Raw genomic sequence first — 24158 nt, 5'->3', positions numbered from 1 at the left:
CCTGCCCTAGCCTCCTACAACTCTGGACCTCCCTCTCCATCCCTGAAGCAATGGGTTCGATGCCCCTGCCACCCTGCCTGCCCCCAGCATAGGGTGACTCAGGGGCTGCCCTCAGGCCTAGAGGTGGGCCAGGAGGATGACCTCTGTCTGGAGTGCCCCTACCCCTTGGCCAGGACTGTTTAGGAGAGGCGGGCCTCACCTTACTTTGCGATAATCATTAAGCTTCTTGCTGATCAGAGCTTGGTTGGCACAGCCGGGGTCCTGGAGGAGAGGAAAGAAAAAATAGACCCTATCAGTGCCCACAGCCAGCCAACTCAGGTCTCATCCCTGGCCCCAGCCTCCGCTTTGCCTCCCCTCTCTCCTCCATCTGTCAGCTGGAGGGCTCACACCCTGGAGCGAGAAAGACCAGGGCTGGACTCCCGAGCGCCCCCTCACCAGCTGTGTGACCTAGAGTAACCCACTAGCCTCTCTGAGCCTCAGTCTCTTCCATAGTAGCAAAGGAGATAATACGGCAACCTCGGGTTGGGGTGCAGAATTACGCATGTAGCACTGATCGCATTCCTGGCAAGACACAGAGGACGTGCCCCATGACGGGCAGCTACTGCAATAATGAAGGTCACTTGGGACCCCCCTGACTATGCCCTGCTGGGGACAGCCCAGCCAGGCCCCCCAGAGCAGGGGCCACAGATTCCAGGTACTTTCCTCCCCACAGTAAGGAAAGACAATGTTCTGAGGAGAGCAGAGCCTGGTTCAGCAAGAGGACGGGTCTCCCCTCAGTGAGAGGGTCTGTGGCCCAGGGGCTCTGTACTAGGGCCCCTCTCCCCATGGCCCGAGCAGGTGCACACGTGGACCAGGGCCCAGGCCCACCATCCTCGGGCAGAGACCAGCCCCTGAGCCCAGGACCCCCACGTGAAATCCATGCAGGTGTGCTGACACACCACTGTGCAGGCACCTGGCCAAGGGGGAGAGGGGCGGCGGACACCCCAGCCCAGGCTCCTGGTGTGCAGGTGCAGCTGCCCAAGAGGGGGCGCCATTTAAAAATTACCCTGAAATCCCTGCCAAAGCCTCTGGGTCAACCCAGTGCAGCCTGCTGCCAAAGGCCAATCCTCCTGGCCTCCTCCCAAGGTCAATGTGTTCGTGCCCCGCTGACAGGCCAGCCCTGTCAGCAGTGCCAGCCACAGTTCTGGCCCCGGGCACCTCCTTCTGTAACACCCTCCAGAAGAAACCCCTGCTTCCTGAACCCCAATCTGAGGTTGGCCTGGAGCTGACCTCTCTGTGCCAGAGCCCGCCCAAGGCAGTAATAATAATAGTTGATAATAATAATCATTAGTGTCATTCCTCCAGTTATTACTGTTACTGCCAGCCAGGGAACACGGAGGATGCCAGGGGCTCTGGGAGCCACTGTCTGCGTGTTCTCTTCACACCAAAGCCCAGGTGGGTGGAGCTCAAGGCCCGCTCCGGTTAGCCCATTTTACGGACGAGGGGACTGAGGCTCAGAGAGGTTGACGAGGTCCACGGCGGGTGAGGGGCGGCCCTGGGGCCCCCCACCCGTTCCCCGTCACCCCAGGCCCCGGGTGGGCGGCCGGGCCCTCACCTCGCCCTCGGCCCTGCTGTTCTCTCGGATCGCTCTGATCCAGCCCAGCATGTCATCCCGGTCCTCAGCCTGAAAGAGATATTCACAGAAGTCAGCGGTGGTCAGCCGGAACACGTGCCTCCTCTTGGTCTCGCTGTAGGAGATGTCCACCAGGCAGGAGCCGATGCAGACGGGCGCCGCCTCGTCCTCACCTGCGACGGCCGCCGCCGCCCCCGCCGCCGCCGGCCCGGGCTCCCGCCGCTCCTTGCTCAGCGAGAGCGAGCGCGCCCGCAGCGCGGCGTACACCCGCTTCCACTGGCGCAGGCCGCCGCCCGCTTTCTGCAGGGAGACACGGGGAGGGGGAGAGACGGGAGAGGGGAGGGCGTGAGAGGCCAGGCCTGCCCTCCCCGCCCCCACAGCCCGCGGGAGGGTGGGGGGCCTAGGAGAGCTGCGGGCGGCCACAGCAGTGGGGGCCCCGCCCCACCTCCTGCCCAGCCGCTCCGCCGCCTGGACGCCCCCACCCATCGTTCTCCGTGTCCCCACCCCCCAGGGTCCCTAATCTTCCTTTCAATAGTAGCACCTTTCAATCCTGCCATCAAGGGCATCTGGCATCCGCAATGCCCCACAGAAGCCGCGGCCCCCGGCAGCATGGCCCACCTTACATAAAATCCTTGTAAAGCCACTCCTAGTCCACACACTGCCCCCTGCACAGCAAAACTGGTCAAGAATCGTCCACTGCATCTGCTCTCCCTGCTCTTTGGCCTCTCGCTCAAGGCTCTACCCAGTATCCTGGCCGCGCAGGCCCCCCATGTTGCCAAAGCCAGGGGCATCTTCTCCGTCCTTCCCGGCCCTTTCCTTAACCTCTCTGAGGCATGTGGCCCAGCCTGCCGCTCCTTCCTTCTCTAAACCCTCTCTTGGCACCCCAGGGTCCCTGTTTTTCCTCCTAATTCCACTGGCTCCTTCTCGGTCTCCTCCGCTGGTTTCCTTCCCCACAACTTCCTCTCACCGGCGGTTCTCAACGGGGGCGAATGGTGCCCAGGGGGACATTTGTCTGGAGACATTTTCAGTTGTCACACCTGGGGAAGTACTATGCAATCTAGAGGGGAGAGGCCAAGGATGTTGCTAAAGATCCCCCGATGTCCAAGACAGCCCCCCACAACAAAGAATCATCTGGCCCCACATGTCACTAGAGTTGAGGTTAAGACCCTGCTGTAAAGGAGGCGGGGCTCCAGAACTTTGTCCTGGGCTCCCCTTTCCCTGCATGCCTCTCCCGTGATGTCATCCATGCCTGTGGCTTTAAATCCCATCTGTCTGCTGACGGTGATTCCCAAATGTATCCCTGGTCTGGCATCCCCTTCCCCCCCAGTCACAGTCCTGCACCTCCCACCCCCTGCTCAGTGTCCCCACTTGCATGTCCCATAGGCACTCTGCACACTACCTGCTCCCCATGGGGCACTTGATTTTTGCCATCAGACTTATTCTCCACAGCAACCCCTGCTCAACTTCTCCAGCTCAGTAAATCCACCCAGACGCCCAGAAACCTGAGAGTTGCCCTTGACCCCTCCCTTTTCCTCACCCTTGACATCCAACCCATCAGAATGTCACATCTGCTTCCAAAATACCACGTGTCTCCATCTTTCCTGCTACCCAGCACCTTGTCCACCCCACCACCTCTTACCTGGACAACTACACAAACCTTCCCAGTCCCCACCCTCGCCTCCTGTAATCCACTCTCCACCCAGCAGCTTCGGCCACCATGTTTTTTAAGTAATTACACCCAACATGGGGCTCGAACTCATGACCCTGAGACCAAGAGATGCACCCTCTATTTTTTTTTTTTTTTTAAGATTTTATTTATTTATTTATTAGAGAGCGAGCGAGAGAGAAACAGCACGAGAGGAGAGGGTCAGAGGGAGAAGCAGGCTCCCCGCTGAGCCGGGAGCCCGATGCGGGACTCGATCCCAGGACCCTGGCATCATGACCTGAGCCGAAGGCAGTCGCCCAACCAACTGAGCCACCCAGGCGCCCCAAGAGATGCACCCTCTACCGACTGAGCCAGACAGGCACCCCTGCAGCCCTCATTTTGTTTTTTTAAAGATTTTATTTATTTATTTGAGAGAGGGAGAGAGAGAGTGAGAGAACACAAGAGCGGGGAGGGTCAGAGGGAGAAGCAGACTCCCGGCTGAGCAGGGAGCCTGATGAGGGGCCCCATCCCAGGACCCCGAGATCATGACCTGAGCCGAAGGTAGACGCTTAACCAACTGAGCCACCCAGGCATCCCTGCAGCCACCATTTTGAAATGTAAATGAGATCATGTCTCTCCCCTGCTTAGCACCCTCTCGTGGGTTCCTGCCACCACTGGCATCAAATCTAAGAACTTTTGTGGTGTGTCCCTCCCTCTCCAAACTCCACTTCTCCACCAACGTCTTTCTCACTGTGTCAAGACACAGGGGCCTTCTCTAGTGAACAAGCCAACCCTTTCCTTTCTTGGGGCCTTTGCTCTTGCTGTTCCTTCTGCCAGGAGCCCCTTCTCTCGCTTCTCCATGTGGTCTCCTTCTTGCCCTTTAGGTCTGAGCTCAAATGTCACAAATATCACCTCCTCAGTGAGGCCTTCTCTGACCCTTTTTTTTCTAAAGGCACCTCCCTGCTACCTCCAAACTTGAAGCCAATCACACCAGTTCATTTTCCCTGAGTGCTTACTGCAACCTCCAGTTGGGCTGGTTGTGGATCTCTCCTGGGGGCAGGGAGCTTGTCTCTCCGCTCACGTCCACATCCAAGAGCCTAGAGCGTCCACGGGCGTGGGGTAAGTGCTCATCAATATTCACTGAATGAATGAATGAATCATCCCCGGAGCACGCTGAAGGCAGGGGCTCCATCTCCCCCATCAGACCGAGGGCTCCCTTCCTTGGGCTGGTGGCCTACCTACTACTCCTCACCCACCATGGGCCTCTGCCCTCTGAACAAACCAGGTGAGGAGTTTCCACGGCTGGCAGGTAACACAGCCACACGCGGCCATGAGCCCTGCCCACCACCACAGACCTGCTGGACCAGACAGGATCGTCGGAGCAGGAGACAGCATGGCCCTCCAGGGAATTTTTTTGTATCAGAGTGAAGTGGTGGCAAGGGGCCCCTTGGAGACCAAACCAGCTAGGTGACCTTGGACGAGTCAAGCCCCCTCCCTTGGCATCAGTGTTCCCTATTGGTAAAATGAAAAATGTACTAGCTGGTCACCAAGGTTACATTCAGCTCAAATACTAGGTCTGTGACCGCAGGGACCTGTCACACCCGCCCCTCCTCTGCCCGACAACAAATGGCCTCTGAAAGAGGCTGGGGAGTGGGAGGGGGTCACCCAGGAGAGGCTAGACTTGCTGGAGCAGACAACATGTGGCTGGCAATCAGTTCCCTGGACAGACTTAAGGGCTTGAAGCTGACTTGAGGACACCTCTCCTAACTCCCAGGCCACAGCACTGAGGGGACAAGTGAAATCGGGTCCTGGCTGAGCCTAGAGTGGAAGGTCCTGTCCTCCAGAACTGGTCAGTGAGCAGGAAGGGGCCATCTCCCCTCCCTGCCCGGGAGACGCTATGGTGGGGCTGCCGGGGGCCATCCAGAGCCGGGGACCAGGCTACCTGGCGGGCAGGAGTCAGCTGTCCTCCCCAGTTCCTCAGAGAGGCTCCAACTTTGGGCTGGAAGGGTTTGCCACCCCGGCTCCCCTTCCTCAGCTCACACAGCTGGCCCCTGCTGTCCCTCCTAGGCAAGCCCTCCTGCCATCTTGCTGGCTTTCCTCCTTGGTCTGCATTCCCCATGTCCTCTCAAGGTGCAGCCAGTCTCTCGCCTTCTCCTTCCATGCTCTCCCACGCACCCGTGCACACCTCGATGGACTCCTTCCCAAGTGCCATGCCCCCGGAGCCTCTCTCCCCAGGACACCTCCATGTCCCAGGACACTTGGACTCCACAAGTCGCCAAAGGAACCCTTGGCTTCCTCTCACCAAACCTGCCCCTCCAGTGCCTTGTGGCTCAGGGGAAGGCCCCATCACCCCCATAGCCATCATCTGCCTCCTCCATCCTCTCTCACCTCCCAGCCATCAGCAAGCCCAGGCCATCCCTCCCTTGATCTCTCCAAATTGTCCCTTCCCGTCGGCCCCATGCCAGGACCTCGGTCAGGGCCCCCACCCTTGCTCACCTGGACAACAGCAATGCCCTTATCTTCTCCTATCACAGACCCTTGCCTCCTAGGCTTACACACCTCCCACGCCCATCGGAACCCCTGCAAAGGCTTGCCGTGGGGGATGAGGCCCCGCGAGCCGGCGCCAGACTCCTCACCTCGGCTTCTCCCCTCAGCCTGGCTCGAAGCCACCCAGCACGCCCTCCGTACCCCCCAGACCATCCAGGAGGGCATCTCCGCTGTCAGAGCACTCACCTCTCTCCCTGCTTTGTGGATTCTCACACACCCTTCATGTCACAGCCTCTTGGACACCTTCCTGCACCCCGCCGAGATTGGGGTCACTCCACCCACGCCACTCCGCTCCTCCCCTGTGACAGTCACGCACTGGCAACTATTATGCACCATGTGCTTTCTTGGCTCGTCCTGAGCCCCAGCAGGCAGGACCGGCCTGGCTCCCTCTCCGCGAAATACCCAGAACCTTGACCACGAACCGGGAGCACGGCAGGCACTCGGTCATTACCACGGACTGGATGAGGGCACGGCTGAATGACCGCCCCCGCCTGACCTACCCAGCTCACTTCACCTCACACCGGCCCAGGGTGCAAGATAACCCTGTCCCTATCTTACAGATCGGAAAAGTGTGGCACAGAGCGGGGGAGGCTGCCCAAAGCCTTATGCTGGCCATGAGTGGCCGGGCAGGAACTCCATGTCTGTCTGACTTTAAAGCTTATGTTCTCTCCCCAGGTACAAGACCTCTAGAAGGCAGGGCGGAAAATTCGAATCATAGCAGAAGAGCTCCCTGGCCAGGCCCCGCATACACTTTTGCTCGGGTTAACTCGTTTAATCCCCAGCAACAGGTGTATGTGCTAGGGGTTGTTGTTAGCTCTATTTACAGACGAGGAAACTGAGTCATAGACAGCTGAGTCGCCCAAGCTCCCTCAGCAAGGCATGATGTAGTCACAGGCCAAGCCCAGGTTTATGCTAACCACTCTGCTCAGCTCTGCCTGGGCGGCGTCTCCTTCCTCCTCAGCCTCAGCACAGCCTGGAAAGGCCTTCCTACTCCATGGACCCAGGGGCCCCGCCCTCTCACGCTGGGATCCTGTTTGTCACCGACGGCCCAGCCATTTCCATCGCTCACCTGGATCGCTGTGGTGGCTCTTAACTGGTCTTCTTGCCTCAGGTCGGCCCCTCTCTAATTCATTCCCCAGGAAGCCGAATGAAAGAGGCCCCAGGGCTTTCAGTTGCCCTCGGGACAGAGACCAAAATCTCTCCTCGTCCTGCAAGACCCCAAAAAGGCTGACTTCTGCCTTCTTTTGGGGTCTCAGCTCCCCTAAAAGAATCACCCTGGCCTTGCTCCCTTACTTTCCATGAGCCCCCGTGTCCATCTTTGGGGTGATTTGCCAACCAAGCATCACTGTGGGGTGGTTCCGTCTGAATTTCAGGCACACTGACCGGACCCATGGCACAGCAGAGCCCATCTCTCTGGTTAACCTCTTTTCCATGAGTTCTTTAGGTCCCCCAGGAAGTTCTTCCTGGCATCTAACCTCCACCCCTCATGCTACAGCCTCGGCTGGTTCTCTCTGGCTCCAGAGGCTGTGGGGTGGGTGCAGAAGCTGGAGAGTTCTGCCGGAGACGGCTTCCATCCACCTCCACCTCATTCCAGCAAGCACCTTACCTTCCCCTTCTTGGTGAGGACCTGCTTATAACACAACCAGCCTTCTCTCCTGATATCGCTGAAGGTTGCGTCCGAGAGGTCAGAGGTCGAGTGGCGCTTAGAGGGAGCCTCCGCATCTTCGGAAGTGCCCCAGCTATCCAAGGACTGCAGTGAGACAACAGAGGGCAACTTAGGGTGGCTCCCACGGCGCCAGCATGCCAGGAGCCCCATGGGCCTCACGCAGCCTCCCAGGCTGCTGTGCTGTGTGGCCTCACAGGCCCCGCCTGCCCTCTCTGGACCACGGCGCTGAGGTCATGGGACCCATGTGCTGAGGAAGCCAGAAAGGAGGAAAGGCCGTGACCTGCCGAGCACATGCCTCACCACGCTAGAAAAGCCAATCTGGAACCTCCCACCACTTTATAGACTTGAAGAAACTAAGGAAACAGAGGAAGTGATTGTGTTGACTTGGAGTTAAATAAACAGAGGAAGTAGAAACATCAACAGAGGCTGAGCTAGTGGAGCAGGTAGTCCTGCCCACAAGGAGTTAAATGGAGGAAGTGATAGTGTCAACATGGTGACAGGTCAAGGGAGAGTTCAGTAAGCAGAGGAAGTGATAAGGAGCGAGCCAGGTGACAATGTCCTCAAGGTGTCAAATGAACCAAAGATACCGAGGGTTTGAGATCAGATGGCTTCTCCAGGGTGTCCATAATCACAAAGAGCGAAGGCCATCTCAGAACGGAGCCCAGGGTGTCCCCAGGTGCAGAGCCTGTCCATCACTCTCAATCCCGGGTCCCCCTCCTGTCCCGTGTCCCCTGTCCCCTAAAGACACCACGCACAGGGGCGCCTGGGTGGCTCAGTCGTTAAGCGTCTGCCTTCGGCTCAGGTCGTGATCTCAGGGTCCTGGAATCGAGCCCCGCATCGGGCTCCCTGCTCTGCGGGAGGCCTGCTTCTCCCTCTCCCACTCCCCCTGCTTGTGTTCCCTCTCTCGCTGTGTCTCTCTCTGTCAAATAAATAAAATCTTTAAAAAAAAAAAAAAAAGACACCACGCACATGCTGCCCGGTGCCGGCCGGTGCGGGCAGTTTTGGGTACCCCTGGGGAGCAGGCTGGCCGAGGGAGACCCCTGTCCTCGCGGAGCTCACATGCTAGCTGGGACACGGGCAAGAGAGGAGACAGGTGCATAAACCCTCTCACAGGAGGGGGGCTGAGGAGAAAAAGCGAGGTGCCGAAGGGAGGCATGACATGTCAGGGATGAAGGCTAACATCTCAGAAAAGTTCAAGAAAACCTGAAGAAAGTAACCAAGGGAGTCATGTGGCTGTGGAGGGGGGTTCCGGATGGGGGCCCGGCAAGGGCCACGGCCTGGGGTGGGAGGGTGCAGGTGTCTTGAAGCGATGACGGAGCCCACGTGGCCAGGGGGATCAGGCACGGAGGTGGGGGAGGGGAGACAGGAGCCAGAGGAGACCAGCCCCGCTCACTGGGCTCCGCAGCGGAGGCACCTGTCACCCCCCAGCCCCCCCGACGCTCGCGCGTGCACGCACACACACTCACCACTCACCCCGTCAGTGAAGAAGCTTCGCAGCATCCGCAGGCTGGGTACTCGGTTTGGCAGGCGCCTGGGGAGTGAGAACGGAGCGTGAAGAATGTGGGAAGCACGGCGAGGACTTCCCCCCCAAATCCCAAGGCTCAGGAGCCTTCCAGGGAGGGGGGCGCTCACTGCCCTGGTGTGTAGAGGACACCCAGTCGGGGGGGGTTGTGCCGTGATGGCTGCACCCCGTCCTCACCTCAGAGCCCTGCCCTCTTCCCGGAAGGTGTTGAGCCCGTCATCACAGGACTTGGAGCGCTCTGTGGTGATGGCCAGCAGGTAGGAGGAGCGGCGCCCAGCCTTGATGCTGCCTGCAAAACCGCCCGCATTGGGCCACAGGGTCAGCAGGGCGGCGGGGGTGGGGGGCTCCCCGGGCCAGGAGGTGGCTCTACCCATGGGGCCCCAGGGGTAGCAGAAGCCAGCAGGGAGAGGCCAGACATCAGGCAGCAGGCCCAGCGGAGACCCCCGAGGACCAGGCAGCAAGGGAGAGGACGGGGCTGGGGTTCAGGGAGCACTCACTGCAGTCCTGGGAGTAATGGCGGCCGAGGGCAAAGGTGAAGGTTGGGGAGGATGGGCTGGTGCCCAGGACGGGGGCTGAATTCATGGCGCTGGAGACCACAGCAGAGGCAGGGACATGCTTGGCTTGGAGGTCAATGCTGGGGCTGGTGGGTTCATCTACAAGCAGAGCGGGTGGTGGATAAAGGTGGCCGAAAGCTAAACCTGCCTGCCCCCCACCCCCAGCCCCACCTCCAGGCCCAGACCACATCCCCAAGGCTCAAGTCCTCCAAGGCCCTGCTGGTAATATGCCCATGGCCAAGGGGCTCCCACCCCCCCAGACTGTGAGCATGGAGGCTCAGCCCCTGCCTCCCCTTCACACCGAGGTGGCCCAGGCATGAGATTGAGCCACCCTCCCTAGACTGGGCTCCTAGACTGGGAGTCTCTTAAAGATAAAGACTGTCTCCCTCCATCTCTTGGGGGCTCCTTGAGGGCAGTGCTATGTTTCTCCCTCAGACTGGGAGTAGTTTGAAAATAAAGGCTTCACCTCTCCCCCGAGACCAGGAACTTAATAAGGCTGTGTCTGCCTACTCAGACCAAAGGCCGGCCAGGGGAGGCCAGGGCTGGGTCTCCTCTCCCTGGTCTGGCCTCTTCTCCCTCACTCCCATGACTGCACATAGGGTGAGCTCACCATGCTCAGCTCCAGGTACCATCTCTTGGCTCCTGGCTCCCAGTCTCATGATGTGGCATCTGGTCTTTCTCTCAAGCCCCTAGACCCAGCCCATCCTGCACGCTCATGGATACAGTGAGAAACCCTAAACCTTGTCCTGCCCCACTCTCATTCCCAATATGGAGGTGAGACACAACCCTCTAGCTAGGCCAGAAACCTGGGAATCACCCGGCCTCTCCACTCTCTTGCCTCTCCCTTACCCAACATCTGTTCCCCGGGCAGCAAGCCTTCAGTGTCCCCTCTGCTCTCAGGATAAAGTCCAAATTCCCCAGAGACTGACAGCCCCTCTGGACCCGTTCTGGTGACCTGCAAGGGTACCCTGCCTCTCTCACTTCAGGGTCTTGGCATATTCTATTCTCTCCCTCAACATTCCCCCTGGCTAACTCCTTCTCATTCTTCAAGTCTTAGCCCTAATCTCCTTTCTCCAAGATTCTCTCCTTGGCTACCACGCCCCAATCTAGGCCATGTCACTCTTCTCTGTCTCCGAGAGCTCCCTGTACTCACACACACACACACACACACACACACACACACACACCCCATGGGGTTGTTCTTGTCCCATCATCTGTCCCCGCCGCTGGACCACACACTCCAGGAGAGCACAGAGCCTTGCACAGTGCCTGACACAAATATTTGTTGGCTGAATGGATGGGTGGAGGGTGGATGGAAGGAACGAAGAGTGGAAGGAACAAAGGAAGGGTAGAAAAAAGAAAGGATGGAGGGACGGAAGGGAGAAATGAATGAACAAAGGGAAGAAGGAGAAAGAAAGGGAGAAGGAAAGAAGAAAAATGATGAATAGGTGGGCAAGTGGGTGGGTGGGTGGATGGGTAGATGAAAGGAAGGAGGGAGGGAGAGAAGGAAGGAAAGACAAAAGGAAGTAAAAACAGAGAGCTGAATAGAAAGGGAGAGAAGGAAGAATGGGAGGGAGGGAGGACAGATGGCTGGAGGAGAAATGAACAGAAGAAAGGATGACAGAAGGATGCAAGAGAGCACAGAGGGATGGAAGGATGGATGGATGGATGGATGGACGGACAGAGAGAAACAGACTGATCCCATCAGCACTCAACCCAGAGTTCCACCCATGGTGACAGGTGGGTGGGGTACAGCAGGGCACAGATGACCAAGTCTCCCAAGACAGCCACCTGTACCATCACTCACCAATGAAGGGGATGGAAGCCAGAGAGTCTTCAGTAGTGGCCAAAGGGGCCACCTTCCTGCCCAGGCGTTCTACTCGCCCACTGGTCTCTGGCTCTGGGGACTCTTCCCCAAACCCAAGGTTCATCTGTCTTGCAGGGGGCAGCTGGACCTTGCGGCCTGTGGGAGGCTTCTGCCTCAGGACCACCTCGTCGCGACGATCCTCAGTGGGAGGCTCCAGAGCCCGGGTGCTGGGTTCTGGGCGGACAACCCTGGGCGGTTCGGAGGCCTCCGGTGGGAACGATGCCGGGGACTGAGCCAGGTTGAAGGTGGGCAGCCCCCCAAAGGGTGTGTCCCGGAAGGAGAGTGCGTGCAGGAGGCCAGTCCGGCGCTGGAATGATGGACTGTAGCTCCGGTATCCAATGTACCCGATGTCGTCCAGGCCTTGGAGACCAGGTGGGGGTGGGGCCTGGGGCGCGGGGAGGTCCCTGGGGGAGCAGGCAGAGGTGCGGGCAGACGGACGCTGGGAAGCCCAGCCGCAGCGCTCAAAACGGGGTGACACCAGTGCTCCTGGCCCCAGTGCCTCGGCGGAGCGGGTGGTCCGGCTCAAGTAGTCGTCTGAGCGAGCTCGGTGCCAGCCTTCCTGACCCAGCTGGCTCAAGGCACCCTGGGAGGTGGAACAGGGCCATGGGCGGTGGGCAGTCACATCCTCCAACCGGTCCTGGGAGGCACTGCGGGCCCGGGGGGGCATGGCAGGGCACCGTCTCTCCCCCGCCCTGCGGGGTACCTGGTTTGACAGCCAGTGTGACAAGGCCTGCTGGCACTCCAGTCTGCTGGGGGGCACCCGGCCGCCAGGCTCAGGGAAGGCACGGGGCGTCCGGGGCTCCGAGGGGAGGCGGGGGAAGGCACCAGGGCTGGAGCGGGGCTGGCTCATCCCCAAGGAAGAGTTGTCTGGATGGGTGCGGGCGGCAGAAGGGACGCGGGGCCCCGGGTCACTCCAGGCGGCAGGACTCCGGGGGTCACTGGGCAGTGCTGAGAGGGGCTCAGGCACCATAGTGGCCCAGGTGGAGACCCGGGCTGGCGGGGCATAAGTCTTGCGAGGGTAGCAGATTGGGGGTGGCTCTGGGATGCTCCGGGCCTCTCCAGAATACGGCTCGTTCCCCTTCAGGTAGGCATCCTGGGAGTAGGCCTGGCCGGGGACACAGAGGCAGGTGAGCAGGGCAGGACGAGTCCCACAAGGAAGATCTACAGTAGCCCTGGGAGATCAGGACCCCAGAGAAGGGGACTGAGGGAAAGGACCAAGCAGGGGGAGCCCTGAGTGGGTGGGAGAGGGAGGGCATGCTCCAAAGAGAGTCGGGGGGAAGGGAGGGAGAGAACAAAGAAATTAGAGGCCTTTGAGAGTCTCTCTCTCTCTCTCTCTCTCTCACACACACACACACACACACACACACACACACACACTCTTTCTCTCTCTCTCACTGGAGAAATAGCCAGGATTTCTCTAAGACTTATGACAAGGACTGCCTTTAAGCCACAAACATTCCAACATCTGTTTTCTCTGGTCCTCCCCCCACGCTGGCCTCAGCCGCCTCCCTGCTTCCTTATATCCAACAGTGCCCACAGCCCCTCTGGCAGAGCTGGGAAACCCCACCGGAGACCAGTCAAGGTGGCCGGAGACAGAGGGAAGCGGATGAAGGGGTGTGTCCACGGTGGGGTGGGCTGGGGCTGGGAAAACCCAGCCGTCCCTCCATCCCCTGGACGGGGAGCTGGCGTGAGGAGAACTTGCCCACCTCTCGCTCCCTCTGGGCCAGGCTTGGGGGAGGGGCCAGACTGCCTGAGGGGCCTTGGGCCACCTTCTGCCACCCCAGGCCTGGAATCTGGCACTGGGAGCTGAGGCTGACGCTGCATTGCTGAGGAGTGACAGGGCCGGTGCCCAGGCCCAGCCAAAAAAGGAGGCAGCCCCCAGGGACAGCGGCCTTGTGGCCCTGGCCTAGCCTGGCCCTTGTTGGGTGTTGGGGGGCCTATCGCAGGGCGAGGTATCAAAGGCTGGGAGGGTGAGACCCACAGACACACTCACGCACGGGCGCGCGCGAGCATGTGTGTGCCACACCACAAGGAGATACCGGAAAATACACACCCAAAGACACACACACACAGAGCGAAACACAATGAGACACAGACACGCACAAATAACTATACCTCGGGTCCCAGGCACACACATCAAGTGATGAGGACAAGTTAGACCACACCCCCCCACATACACACTCAGCCCCCTTCAGACCCACACACCCAGCCGGCGACACTCACATACCTCTCCCTCCTGCCATCCTGCCGGCTCCCCAGCCTCCCCGCCTCAGGGCGGTGGCAGCATCTCGGCCAGCCTCCGCCCTCGCCCGGGTCCGGGCTAACCCCCACTGACCACCGTGCTGGCCCAGTCTCCGAGCCCCCCCACCCCCAGTCTGCCCTCCCTGAGGCCGCCTTCGGCCCCCACCGGCGCTCTCGCGCGCGCTCTCTCGCGCGTTCTCTCTCTCTCTCTCTGAGGAGGAGGAGGAGGGAGGGGGAGATGGGTGTGGAGGGGCCTCGCCGCGTCGGCGGTGGCGTCAGCAGCTGCCGAGGCCCCATTGGCCTCCAGCCTTGGCTCCCAACCACAGGAATGCCTGGGCCCCACCCTCTGGCTGGCCCAGGATGGTGGGGGGCCGGCGCAGGGCCCCAGATGCTGACATCTGGGGCTGCCTGCCCACCCGGACCTCAACCTCGGACCTCAACCTCGGACCTCTCTGGGTAACAGAGCTCAAGGCTGCTGCTTTCCCCACCCCTGCCGTCACCCTCCGGGAAGGCCGGAGGGATCCTGGGAAGCCCGAGATGCCGCCCTGTCACTCCCTCATTGCTGGCCTCGCCTCAGCCTGGGGGAAGTGTACCCGCAGGGCCTTTGAGACTCTTGGGGAGCCCATCCACCTCTCTGGGCCTCCAGCCTTACGTCCCCCTCCCCAGGAAGGACGAGGGGACAATCCAGGTCAGAGGGTGGAGGTTCCCAGAGGGGCATGATGCCAAGCATGGCACTGTGATTAGTGTGATTATGTGAGCACATCCGGGGCAGAAGCCAGCCCGGCGGCTGCCAGGGCCTCCTGGGTTTGGCCCTCAGCCTTCCCCCGGGGGGCAGTGACCTTGGGGGCAAGCAAGCTGGCATCTGGCTGAGACCCATGAGATCAGGAAACTGGACACTGGGCAGAGGGGACTGGCCTGAGCTCTGGGCCAGGACTGGGATCAGGGTGCACAGAGAGTGTGCAAGTGTGTGTGTACGTGTGTGCACAGAGTGTGGGGGGCAGGGTACCCTGCGTGCAGTCTGGGTGCCTGCTCTGTGCGTGGCAGCCCTGGGCCAGGTTCTGGGTGTTGCTGAAGTGCCCAAAGAGGGAGGGGCACCTGGCCCGTGCGTCCCGGGCCGGTCCCGGGCCCACAGCATGTTGTGATGTCTGTGGGCGCACGTGCTGTGACCACAGCGAGCCTCTGTAAAGTCAGTGAGTGTTCACGTGGTGGTGAGACGTCGGGGTACGTGTGCTGTGACAGTTGTGCTGTTTTGATGTTTGTGTACTGGGAGGCTTGAGGATGTGGGGGGATGTGCCTGTGTGCGTCGCCGCACGGGCCTGGGGAGGCGTATCTGGGATACGGCGTTGTGCGGTGTCTGGTGAGCTGGAGGACGGGTAGGTGCTGTGGGGCTCTGTTGTGTGGCTGTGTATCTAGCGTGTTCTGCTTGTGCATCGAGTGGTGCATGGGGTTCATGGAGTGGTGCATGGGTGTGAACGGGAGCACTGGAAGGTGGGGTGGAGAGTGTGTGTGTGTGTGTGTGTGTGTGTGTGTGTACACATCTACAAGAGACACGCTCACTCGGGGCCAGGCAGGGAGGGGGTGTGGAGAAAAGACTCCTGGGAGCCGACAAGAACGTGCCAGTCTGGCAGGGCCTGCTGGGCCACCCTCCTTCCAGATACCCTGGCAGGAATCCTGCCTGCCAAGGCCGCCTCCCCCTCCCCCAGCACAGAGAGCAGTCCTGATTGAAGCAACAACCAGCCTCAGCCCAGGGATGGGCCTGGCAGCCCCGATTGGGCAATGCCGGGCCGGTGCTGCCCCCGACACTCTTCTTTGCCTCCCAAAGTGTCCAGTGCAGAAGGGAGGCCTGAGGGGAAGGGATGTATCATGCCCCCAGGCCCCGGTGGCCCTCCACCTCAGACAGCAGGGCAGGACTCACCAGCTGGAGGATGTCTTCGTCCTTGGGCATGATGGAGAGCTCCAGAGTATCATCGCTACAGAGACAGGGCAGGGGGTCAGTCCAGGCTGAGGCAACAGGGTCTGGGAGAACAGGGATCCTGGTCGCCAGGGCACCCCCCAGGGTCAAGGGGGTGGGGTGCAGGGACTCGGTGAGTGGGCTGGGAGCTATTACAGGAGAAGGGAGGCAGGGGGCGCTCACCTATTCTGGATCAGAGCTATGACCTGGGAGTAGGTCTTCCCAATGACGCTCTCCCCATTCACCTTCACCAGCCGGTCTCCTGGAGAAAAGGGGCAGGGTCGCAATGTGAGCAGGCCAAGGGGTGGCAGAGGTCCTTCCTGAGAACCCCTGTCCCGGGTATGGATAAGAGCACCAGAACAGGAGCTTCCCCCACACGCGGATCTGAGAATCCCATCCTAACCAGAGGGTAGGGAGAAGAGACCCAGGGAAGCACCAGGAGCTGGGTACCCGGGACAGCTCACCAGTGCGCAGGCCGGCTCTATGGGCGGGGCCGTCATCCTTCACATTCTTGACAAAGATGGTATCCATGGGCTCCAGGCGGTGGTGCCGGGGGGAGGGTCCTGGTGGGCATCAGCCAGGTTAGCTGGGGGTGGCTGCTGAAGATCACACCCATGCACAGCTACACACACAGGGGACACACGCTCAGAGAAGGATCACACTCACACGGACACAAATATGGACCTACACGTTCATAGAGACGCAGATGCACGGGGGGAGACAAAAGGACACACCCCTGGCAGAACAAAAACCCATGTGGAAGAAAACCTACACAGACACACAGGGTCACTCCTTAAATGCCTCTCGCGCCCCAGCACTGTGCCAGAAAGTAGACTAATACAGACAGACGGACAGACGTGGGCCTTGCCCTCCTGGAGCTCCCCGACCAGCGGGGCAGAATGTCCGCACCCACAGACCTGGGGAGAGCCACAGAAAGGCCCCGCAGCTCACAGACACTCAATGCCTGTACCTCCCTCCCCATCCCTTCCCCAGAGTCGGGGGGGGGGGCGCCTAAGCAGAGGCCTTCAGATCCCAAGATGGACACTCCCCCCTTGTGACATCACATTACACCCCAACAATTATCCTCTGCAGCTAACTGTCTCCATCAGAGGAATGGGCCTGTTCTAAGTCAGCTGGTTCTTGCCCTCACCCCCATGGGCCTCCTCGACGGGCTGCCCAGCAGAAGCCCCTGTGGCAGAGAAAGAAGGCTGCCCATCTTGAATACCCTGGGTGGCAGAAAGGGGCCCCTTGGGCTAGCAAGGGTGACAGCCAGGGGAGTTAGGCCCACATCTGAAAAGATAAAGACCTCAGGGTTCCCCTTACACACAATAGAACCCCAGTGTCTCTATCCCTGAGGACAGCCATTGGTCAGGTGCACCCTATCGCCAGCCCCCAGGCTCTGCAGCCCTGTCTGTGCCTCAGTCTAGGCTGGGAGTAACTCCCAGGGGCCAGGGGCCAGGTCTTAGAGAGCCATCTGCTCCCCAGAGCACCCCCTGCTCCCAGTGTGGAATGGACAGGTCCAGAGGGAGAGAAATGTGAGAAAAGAAAAGAAGGATTGAGAGAGAGAGAGAGAGAGAGCAGATATCCAGAGTGGACACAGAGAAGAGCAAAGACTGGAACAACAGTGGGGGGTGGGTAGCAAAATCCAGGCTGACTTGGGGTAGAGGGGGAGAAACAGAAGCTGGAGGGCAGTTCCCAGCTCAGCCCCAGCCCTGGCACCCATCCCCACCACTCCTTACCTCCTCCTCCTCGGCCTCCATTCTCTTCCTCCTGCAGGGGACAGAGAGGTGGGTGTGGACCCTCCATCCAGCCCTCAGCAGCTCCACCTGGGCGGGCCCCTCAAGCTCCCCCACCCGGCAGCCTCCCTCTTATCTTCCTGCAACTAGCCCAATGCCCAGAGGGGGCCGGGGCGGGGGGGGGGGGGTGTCAGTGGGGACATCAAGTCCCAGGCAATATTCCCCAGTAATATGAACCCTCTCTCGTGACTGCTGATCCCATAGCCTTGTATCTCAGCCATCTGAAAGCCTCCAATCCAATGGGGGACCCATGACCCCTTTCGTTGGGGAGCTCAAAGCCCAATGGAGGCCATTCCAAACGCGCTAACCCACAGAGAGGATCCAGGCAGACACTGATAAGCAGGCAGGACAAGTGCAAACAGTGGCTATCAGCTCTTAGAGAATGGCAGGGAAGGCCTGATTAACACCCCTCTGGGGGAGGGGATTTTAAGGCAAGTTTGAGGAGGGAGGGGAAAGGGCGCTCTGGGGCAGGGGAGGGGTGTATGAAGGCGGGCGCTGGGTGGCAGAAAGAAGCAAGCATTTGTGGGACTGGATCAGCTGAGCTGAAGGAGAAAGAAAGCAACACCAGCAAGTGCCAGAAGTCAAACTAAAGCGTGTGGGGTAGAAAGGAGAAAAAGAGGGAGCCAGTGAAGGTTCCTGGGTGGGAGAGAGTGGATGTGAAATACCAGTTAGGAAGAGGATTCTAACATCTAGCAAGGCTAAGAAATGGAGTCCAGGAGACCCACTAGGGAGGCCTCTGGGATCATCCTCGTAGTGAGGGGGAGAGTACTGGATTTGGGGAGGAAACAGAAATGAGGGAAAGGAGGTCAGGGAGACAGGACAGGGCAGCAGGACGTGGCACATTAGAGCTGGACGCGATGTTGGGTGTCATCTGATCTACCATGCTCCACAGACCATCCATCCCACAGCAGATGACAGGGCGTGACTTGTCCAAGGCCACTCAGAAGCAGTGGCAGAAGCAGGGCTGAAACCCAGGACTCTCTGGCACCCCAGCCAGGACACGAAGCCGCTGGGCACTGCTGGAGAGCAGTCCTTCTGCCCCTGCCCCTCCCCGAGTGGAGTGTGCGTGCCAGCTGATGTGACCTGACAGCAGAGTGAGCTGGTGGCAGAGACAGACGGATGCATTTAGACAGCTGAGCTCCCGGCGGGCTCCCACCCCTGGGCAGGTTCTGGAAATGGGATGGAGCCTGTCCCTGGCCTGCCCTGCCTGGGGTCTTCCAGCGCCCCACATGCACGAGGTCTCTCTGAGCCAGGCCTACCACCCAGCCTCGACCACTCAGGCTGCTTCCGTACCGGTCACCCCTCAGCAGGGTCCCCTGAGAGAAGGTGGCAGGGGCCAGGTGGGAGGGACATTCTGGGGAAAAAGGACAGGAAGGACTGGAGGTTCCAGGGACCTAGGAGGCTGGGGTCCTTGGGCGTCAAGGGGGGACTGAGCCCTTCTCACACACCATCACCCTCCGTTTACACTCTTAAGCACAGTTGCAGACAATGGGAATCGTTTATGCAGGTGCTCCCAGATTCACACATGGATGAGGGACGAGATGCATACTTACAGATACCCGTATGCACATGTCCAGATAGACAAACACACATACACATGACCAGTATACTGCGCACCCAACTACACACAGAGAGCCATGCAAGTCCACAGACACAGACAGTGAAACCCAAGGCCTTGGTTCTCTGGCAGATGGGACTGAGCTCCCCAAGGGAGAGCCCCCAACAGCTGGTCCCAGCCCTGAGGGAAGGGGAGAATGGGGTTCATTGACTCCAAAATAAATCTGTTTCCTCCCCTGCTGGGAGAGAGCTGGGGGAGGGAACAGGGCCCTCCTGGGGAGCCCTGGTTCCTGCCTAGGGCCCCCTCATGTCTTCCTGCCAGCCTGCTTCACCCCCCTTCACGGGCAGGGAGGCCCTCGCCGCTCAGCCCACGCTGTATGCTGGGCGCAGCAACCCTGGTTCCAGGACTCAGAGAACCTGACATTTATATTAGGGCCAGAAGGGCTCCTGGGGGTCAAGTAGATAAATGCCCTCACATTACAGCAGGAGAAATGGAGCCCAAAGAGGAGTGACTCCACCTCAAGATCCACAGTGAGGTAGGAGCTGCAGCGGGATTAGAACCCACGGCACCCTCCTCCCAGCCTGGTGCTCTCCAGAGCACAGAGCCTAGGCCAGTGCGGGCTGGGGCCCTCCAGGAGTCCCAGAGGTGGGTTAAAACAAACTCCCCTAGAGCTCAGGCCAGGGAGAGGACAACAAACCCAGCTAAGAGGTGGCCAAAGAGGACAAAGAGTCCCCAGAACTCCATGTCTCAGGGAAGGTTGTTCACTTTCCAGAGGCCAAGAGTCTGGGGGTGGGCCTGAGCATCCTGGCTCCCCCCACGAGTTCCTTGCCCAGAACCATCCACCCTGCCCCTTCTCCTGGTAAGACCAAACCCAGAGCAGTTAGGGAGCTTGTCCACACTCACACAATGCAAATGACCCAGCCAGGGCTGTCCCTGCCCCTCAGTGACCCTCGCCCAGGCCATAGAAGAAGGGCTGTGGAGGGGGCGGGGCAAAGGGATCTCCCCTCCCCGCCCCTCATTAAAGCTTCCGCAGGCAGGCCAGGGCAGCGGGGGCGGGGCCAGGCGGGTGTACCTTCAGGCTGCAGTGCACGGCGGACTCGGGCGGGTACACGATGAAGTGGCGCAGGGTGAAGCCAAAGCCGTCCTGGAGACTTTTGTGCAGCAGCAGGGTCCGCGGCCCCTGCCAGGGGAGGGGGCGCCCAGGGGAGCACCCATCTCTCGGGCCCAGGGGCAGCTGTGGGAGCACAGCGAGACAGGGTTGAGTGGCCGCGTGGCCCACGCTCCCAAGTCAGCACACTGCCTCCCGCGGCCGGGAGGAGGGACTGGGGCAGCGGGTGGGGGGCGTGTGCCCGGGGGGGGGGGGTTTTGCCAGGCCCCTCCCCTGCTCCTGACCTCCTCCTCGCCCCCTTCCTTCCTCTGCCACCCTCACCAGCCCAAAGCTGCTGCTTTCTTTCTTTCCCCTCCATCCCCTCATGAGGGCTTTGCCTCCAGGGAACCGGCTCCCTCCAGCCAGCCAGGTATTCATTCAGGTCAGCTGGGCGAACGTTCACTGAGCACCTACTATGCTCCGGACACTGGACACACAGCTTCTCGCCCGGGGGGTGCCTGCAGCCATCTGCGCTCACTGCCGCTGCTGCACCATCTCACATGCACACACACACGCACACACACTTATGCAGACACAGACACATCCACACGCACTCCTGCAGACGGAACACACCACACACCCAGAGAAGCACACTCTTGTGCCAAGGTGCACACGGATGGACCCACAGAGGAGTATACACACGCACACCTAGGTTAGACAAACACGTGCACACACGGTCGCACATGATCAGGGCCTCACACACGCACGTACATACAGACCCAGGCACACGGCACATGCCGCAGACATACAGACCCACACGTGCGCATCCTTCAGGAGCAGCAACAGCAACAGGTGGGGGGCTGGAGCCACGAGGGAGCGGCCTGGACACCAGACAACTGAAGGGACTTCCTGAGGCTCCGGAGCCCAGCCAGTGGCCTGGCTGTTCCCTGGATCTAAGAGGGGAACCGGGTGGGGGTGGGAGAGACACTCCGCTGCGCTCTGGCCGGCCCGATGGAATACTTGGGATTCCCCAAGATGACATGGCAGAGGGTGTCTGAAGACCAGGGTTGGGGGGCACCCAGGTCCGCCTCTGGGGCAAGCAAGAGAAGAGCACGGACACCGCCTGAGAGACAGCTCTGGCTTCAGGTTCCCTGCTCAGACACAGAGAGGGATAGTGGGTGACAGAAGGGTGTCAGACAGATGCGTGCCCAGGGCGGTGGACGGCAGATTGGAGAAGATGGTGAAAAGCCAGGATGCCTTCCTCAGCATTCTTTAACCTCCAACCGCAGGCATCCTAACCTATCTGAGGGCCCTCATCCAAACCTCAGAGGGCAAGAAGCCCCTTCACCCCCACCCTCGACAGTCCTCAACCCCCCACTCCTCCTTGGCACCAGGCAGGAGTCCTCAGGGGAACAAAGGCAACTGGGTGTAGAGGGAAGAAGCCCACCAGCTCTGGGGTGAGGACTCCCCCTGCCCCACTAAGTCCCCTTCTCCCCCAACTAACAGCTGGAAAAAGTTCACATTTGCGACTCGGATGAACTGATACTAAGACGCTCCTTCATGAATCCATCCCCCAGCCTGTTCACACTTCTGGTGGAAGGCAGCCCTGGGCCCAGCCCTTTTGCTAGGGATTTCTTTTTTCTTTTCTTCTCCCTTTTTTTTTTTTTTTAAAGATGTTATTTGTTTGAGAGAGAGAGAGCACGAGCAGGGGGTAGGGGGAGAGGAAGAGGGAGAAGCAGGCTCCCAGCTGAGCAGGGAGCCCGATGTGGGGCTTGATCCCAGGACCCTGGGATCATGACCTGAGCCGAAGGCAGATGCTTAACAACTGAGCCACCCAGGCGCCCTTGCTAGGGATTTCTGTGTGGGGTGGGAAATGGGACTGTAGTCAGACAGGCTTGGGAGAGGGGGTGGAACCTCAAGTCTCAGAAGATGAAAGAAAAACATGACAGCGGCAGTAAGCTTGCTTCATGCAGTCCCAGAGAACACAGCCAGGTGTAAGGTACAGGGGGACCGAGTGAGGCTCCAGGCCAGGGAGACCATTCTAATCATATCCATCTGGAAAGCCTCCAGATGAGGTTGTGAGTGCTCACTCCGCTGAAGGGTCGGAGCAAAAGCTGGGTGCCCCCCAGTCCGGGAGGCCTTGGCTGAGATTCCAGCTTGGGACAGGAGGCCCAGAGATGACCCCTTGGCTCCTTCCACTTGTAGCTATAGCCCCTCCAGTTCCACTGAGCCCCACACCCCCATGAGGGGTCTGAAGAGTCCAGAGGAGAAAATTCTCTGGGAATTCTCCTGAGATCTGAAATCCCCTGGATTTCCTATCTCTGCTGACCTGGCAAGGAACTGATCAGGGAGAGAAGAGGGCCTGGGGGACCCTCCCTGCCTGCTCCTACCAGAAGCCCCTACTCCTCCCCAGTGTGGGCTGCCTCCCCTGCACGCCCTCTACCCGGGCTCAGCGCTGAGGCTGTTTGCAGGGCCCATTGTTTTGCCGGTGTCCTGGATTAAGGTTTAAGCCACCAGCTGCCCCAGTGATGAGAAGTGGCTGGGACAGGTCCCCACACGCCCCCCACCCCTCCTCCAGCACACATCCTGCCTGGGGCTGCCAGGTGCCTGGGGGTGCCTGTCTCTGGGGGCCTGGCTATAACCCAGGGTAGGGGGCAGGCCTTCTTCTCTCAGGTCCCCTCTTGACCCAAACACCACTGGCACCCCCTCCCTTATCTCTGCCTCTCCCTTTCCTCTTTTCCTTCCTCCCAGTCTCTCTTCCCCCCAACCCTTCCACTCAGCTTCTGAGAATGTCAGTGTGTAATCCCCCTGCCGCAGCTACTACACCCCTGCCTGAAGAGGGGACACCACAGTCCCCATCTGCAGCTAGATCTGGTGGCTCCCCTGTGGGAAGTTCTTCCTTGGATTTAACCTCCATCCTTCATGCTATGATGCACACATTTCCTCTCCTCCCCTCCGACCTGGGACAACACTGGGTCCGGCTCTCATCTTGACAGGGAGGGAGGGGATAGACACAGAAACAGAGAAGGAGCCAGCAACGGGAACAGAAAGGCGACTAGCCTGGGAAGGGGTTCAGCTCACACATATCCCCACTTCTGCCTCTCTGGGGGAGGCACAGAGACAAGGGGATGGAGAGGGAGAGGCTCGGGGGGACACAGGGGCATCACTGATTACCGCTTTCCCGGCCCAGATCTATCTCCAAATGTTATCAGCCTCGTGTCAGGAAAGAGACATCCAGAAAGGCCAGCTGATGGTGGGAAGAGGGCAGATGGCCCCAGGGCCACAAGTTAGAACTGGACACGTGGTGGGTTAGCAACACCGGGAACCAGAACCCAGGAGTCCTGCTCCTCCCCCCTAGGAGCATAAAGAGGTCATTGCAGGGAGCACAGCATTCATGCTGGGCATGGCGCCCACTGTGACTCACGCCCTACCAGCCTGGTCGATCCCGGACATCAGACACATTGTCCCCACCCCCTATCTCCAGCTCTGTCAGTTCTCCCCCTGAGATCACTCATTACCTGCCACCTCAGCCTCCTTTGCCCTACTAGGAAACCCTCCTGTGTCCCTGTGCCCACCACCCCTACCAGGGAGCACGCCGAGTGGTGCCCTCCACTCCACTTACTAACACCCTTGCCTGCCTCTGACCCGGCTCCCTGCCCCGGCAGACCTCCAGGACTCCGTGCCCCAGCATCTCTTCAAACAACCCTGGTCCCTTCCATCCTTCTGCGGCGTATAAACCAAGAGGCTTGAGCCACTGCAGGCCACCACCCAGACTGGGGGTCCACATCCAGCACCCCCGGAAAAGCTCCCAGCCACAACCTGCCACCCTCGCCCGCATCTCTCCAGCTCCTCACTCACTCCCGACTTCGGGGCACGGTCCCAGAATGCAGGGCGCACTCGGCTCAAGGATCCCGAGGAGTTGGTGGCCCACCCGCCCCGACGACGCCCGACCCCTGCTCTCCGCGCCCCCACCCCCCGCCGGCCCGGCAGCCCGGCTGCGCTCACCCTGGCGCGGCGCGGCCCCGGCGCGCGGCGGTCGCTGTGGGCGAGGCAGGGCAGCCAGAGGCAGCGCGGCTCCGGGGCGCTGCAGTCCACGCCGACGGCGCGCTCCC

General features: G+C 60.2%; 1 protein-coding gene across 1 annotated transcript in view; it reads right to left on the bottom strand.

Annotated features, from left to right (window-relative positions):
• Positions 1-24158, bottom strand: part of ARHGAP23 (Rho GTPase activating protein 23) — a 70622-nt gene that overhangs the window by 25520 nt on the left and 20944 nt on the right. The window contains exons 2-13 of the mRNA XM_044921830.1: positions 20032-20193; positions 17345-17375; positions 16070-16168; positions 15789-15867; positions 15570-15624; positions 11354-12518; positions 9490-9645; positions 9170-9281; positions 8944-9001; positions 7411-7554; positions 1595-1912; positions 200-261 (exon numbers count right to left, since the gene is read on the bottom strand). Coding sequence (XP_044777765.1) covers positions 200-261; positions 1595-1912; positions 7411-7554; positions 8944-9001; positions 9170-9281; positions 9490-9645; positions 11354-12518; positions 15570-15624; positions 15789-15867; positions 16070-16168; positions 17345-17375; positions 20032-20193 — 2441 coding nt within the window. The remainder of the gene's footprint in view (positions 1-199; positions 262-1594; positions 1913-7410; positions 7555-8943; positions 9002-9169; positions 9282-9489; positions 9646-11353; positions 12519-15569; positions 15625-15788; positions 15868-16069; positions 16169-17344; positions 17376-20031; positions 20194-24158) is intronic.

This window comes from Neomonachus schauinslandi, chromosome 15 (assembly GCF_002201575.2).
Source record: "Neomonachus schauinslandi chromosome 15, ASM220157v2, whole genome shotgun sequence".
Taxonomy (NCBI): Eukaryota; Metazoa; Chordata; class Mammalia; order Carnivora; family Phocidae; genus Neomonachus; species Neomonachus schauinslandi.
The sequence above is the reverse complement of the archived record's forward strand: the minus strand, read 5'-3'. Positions and strand labels throughout refer to the sequence as shown.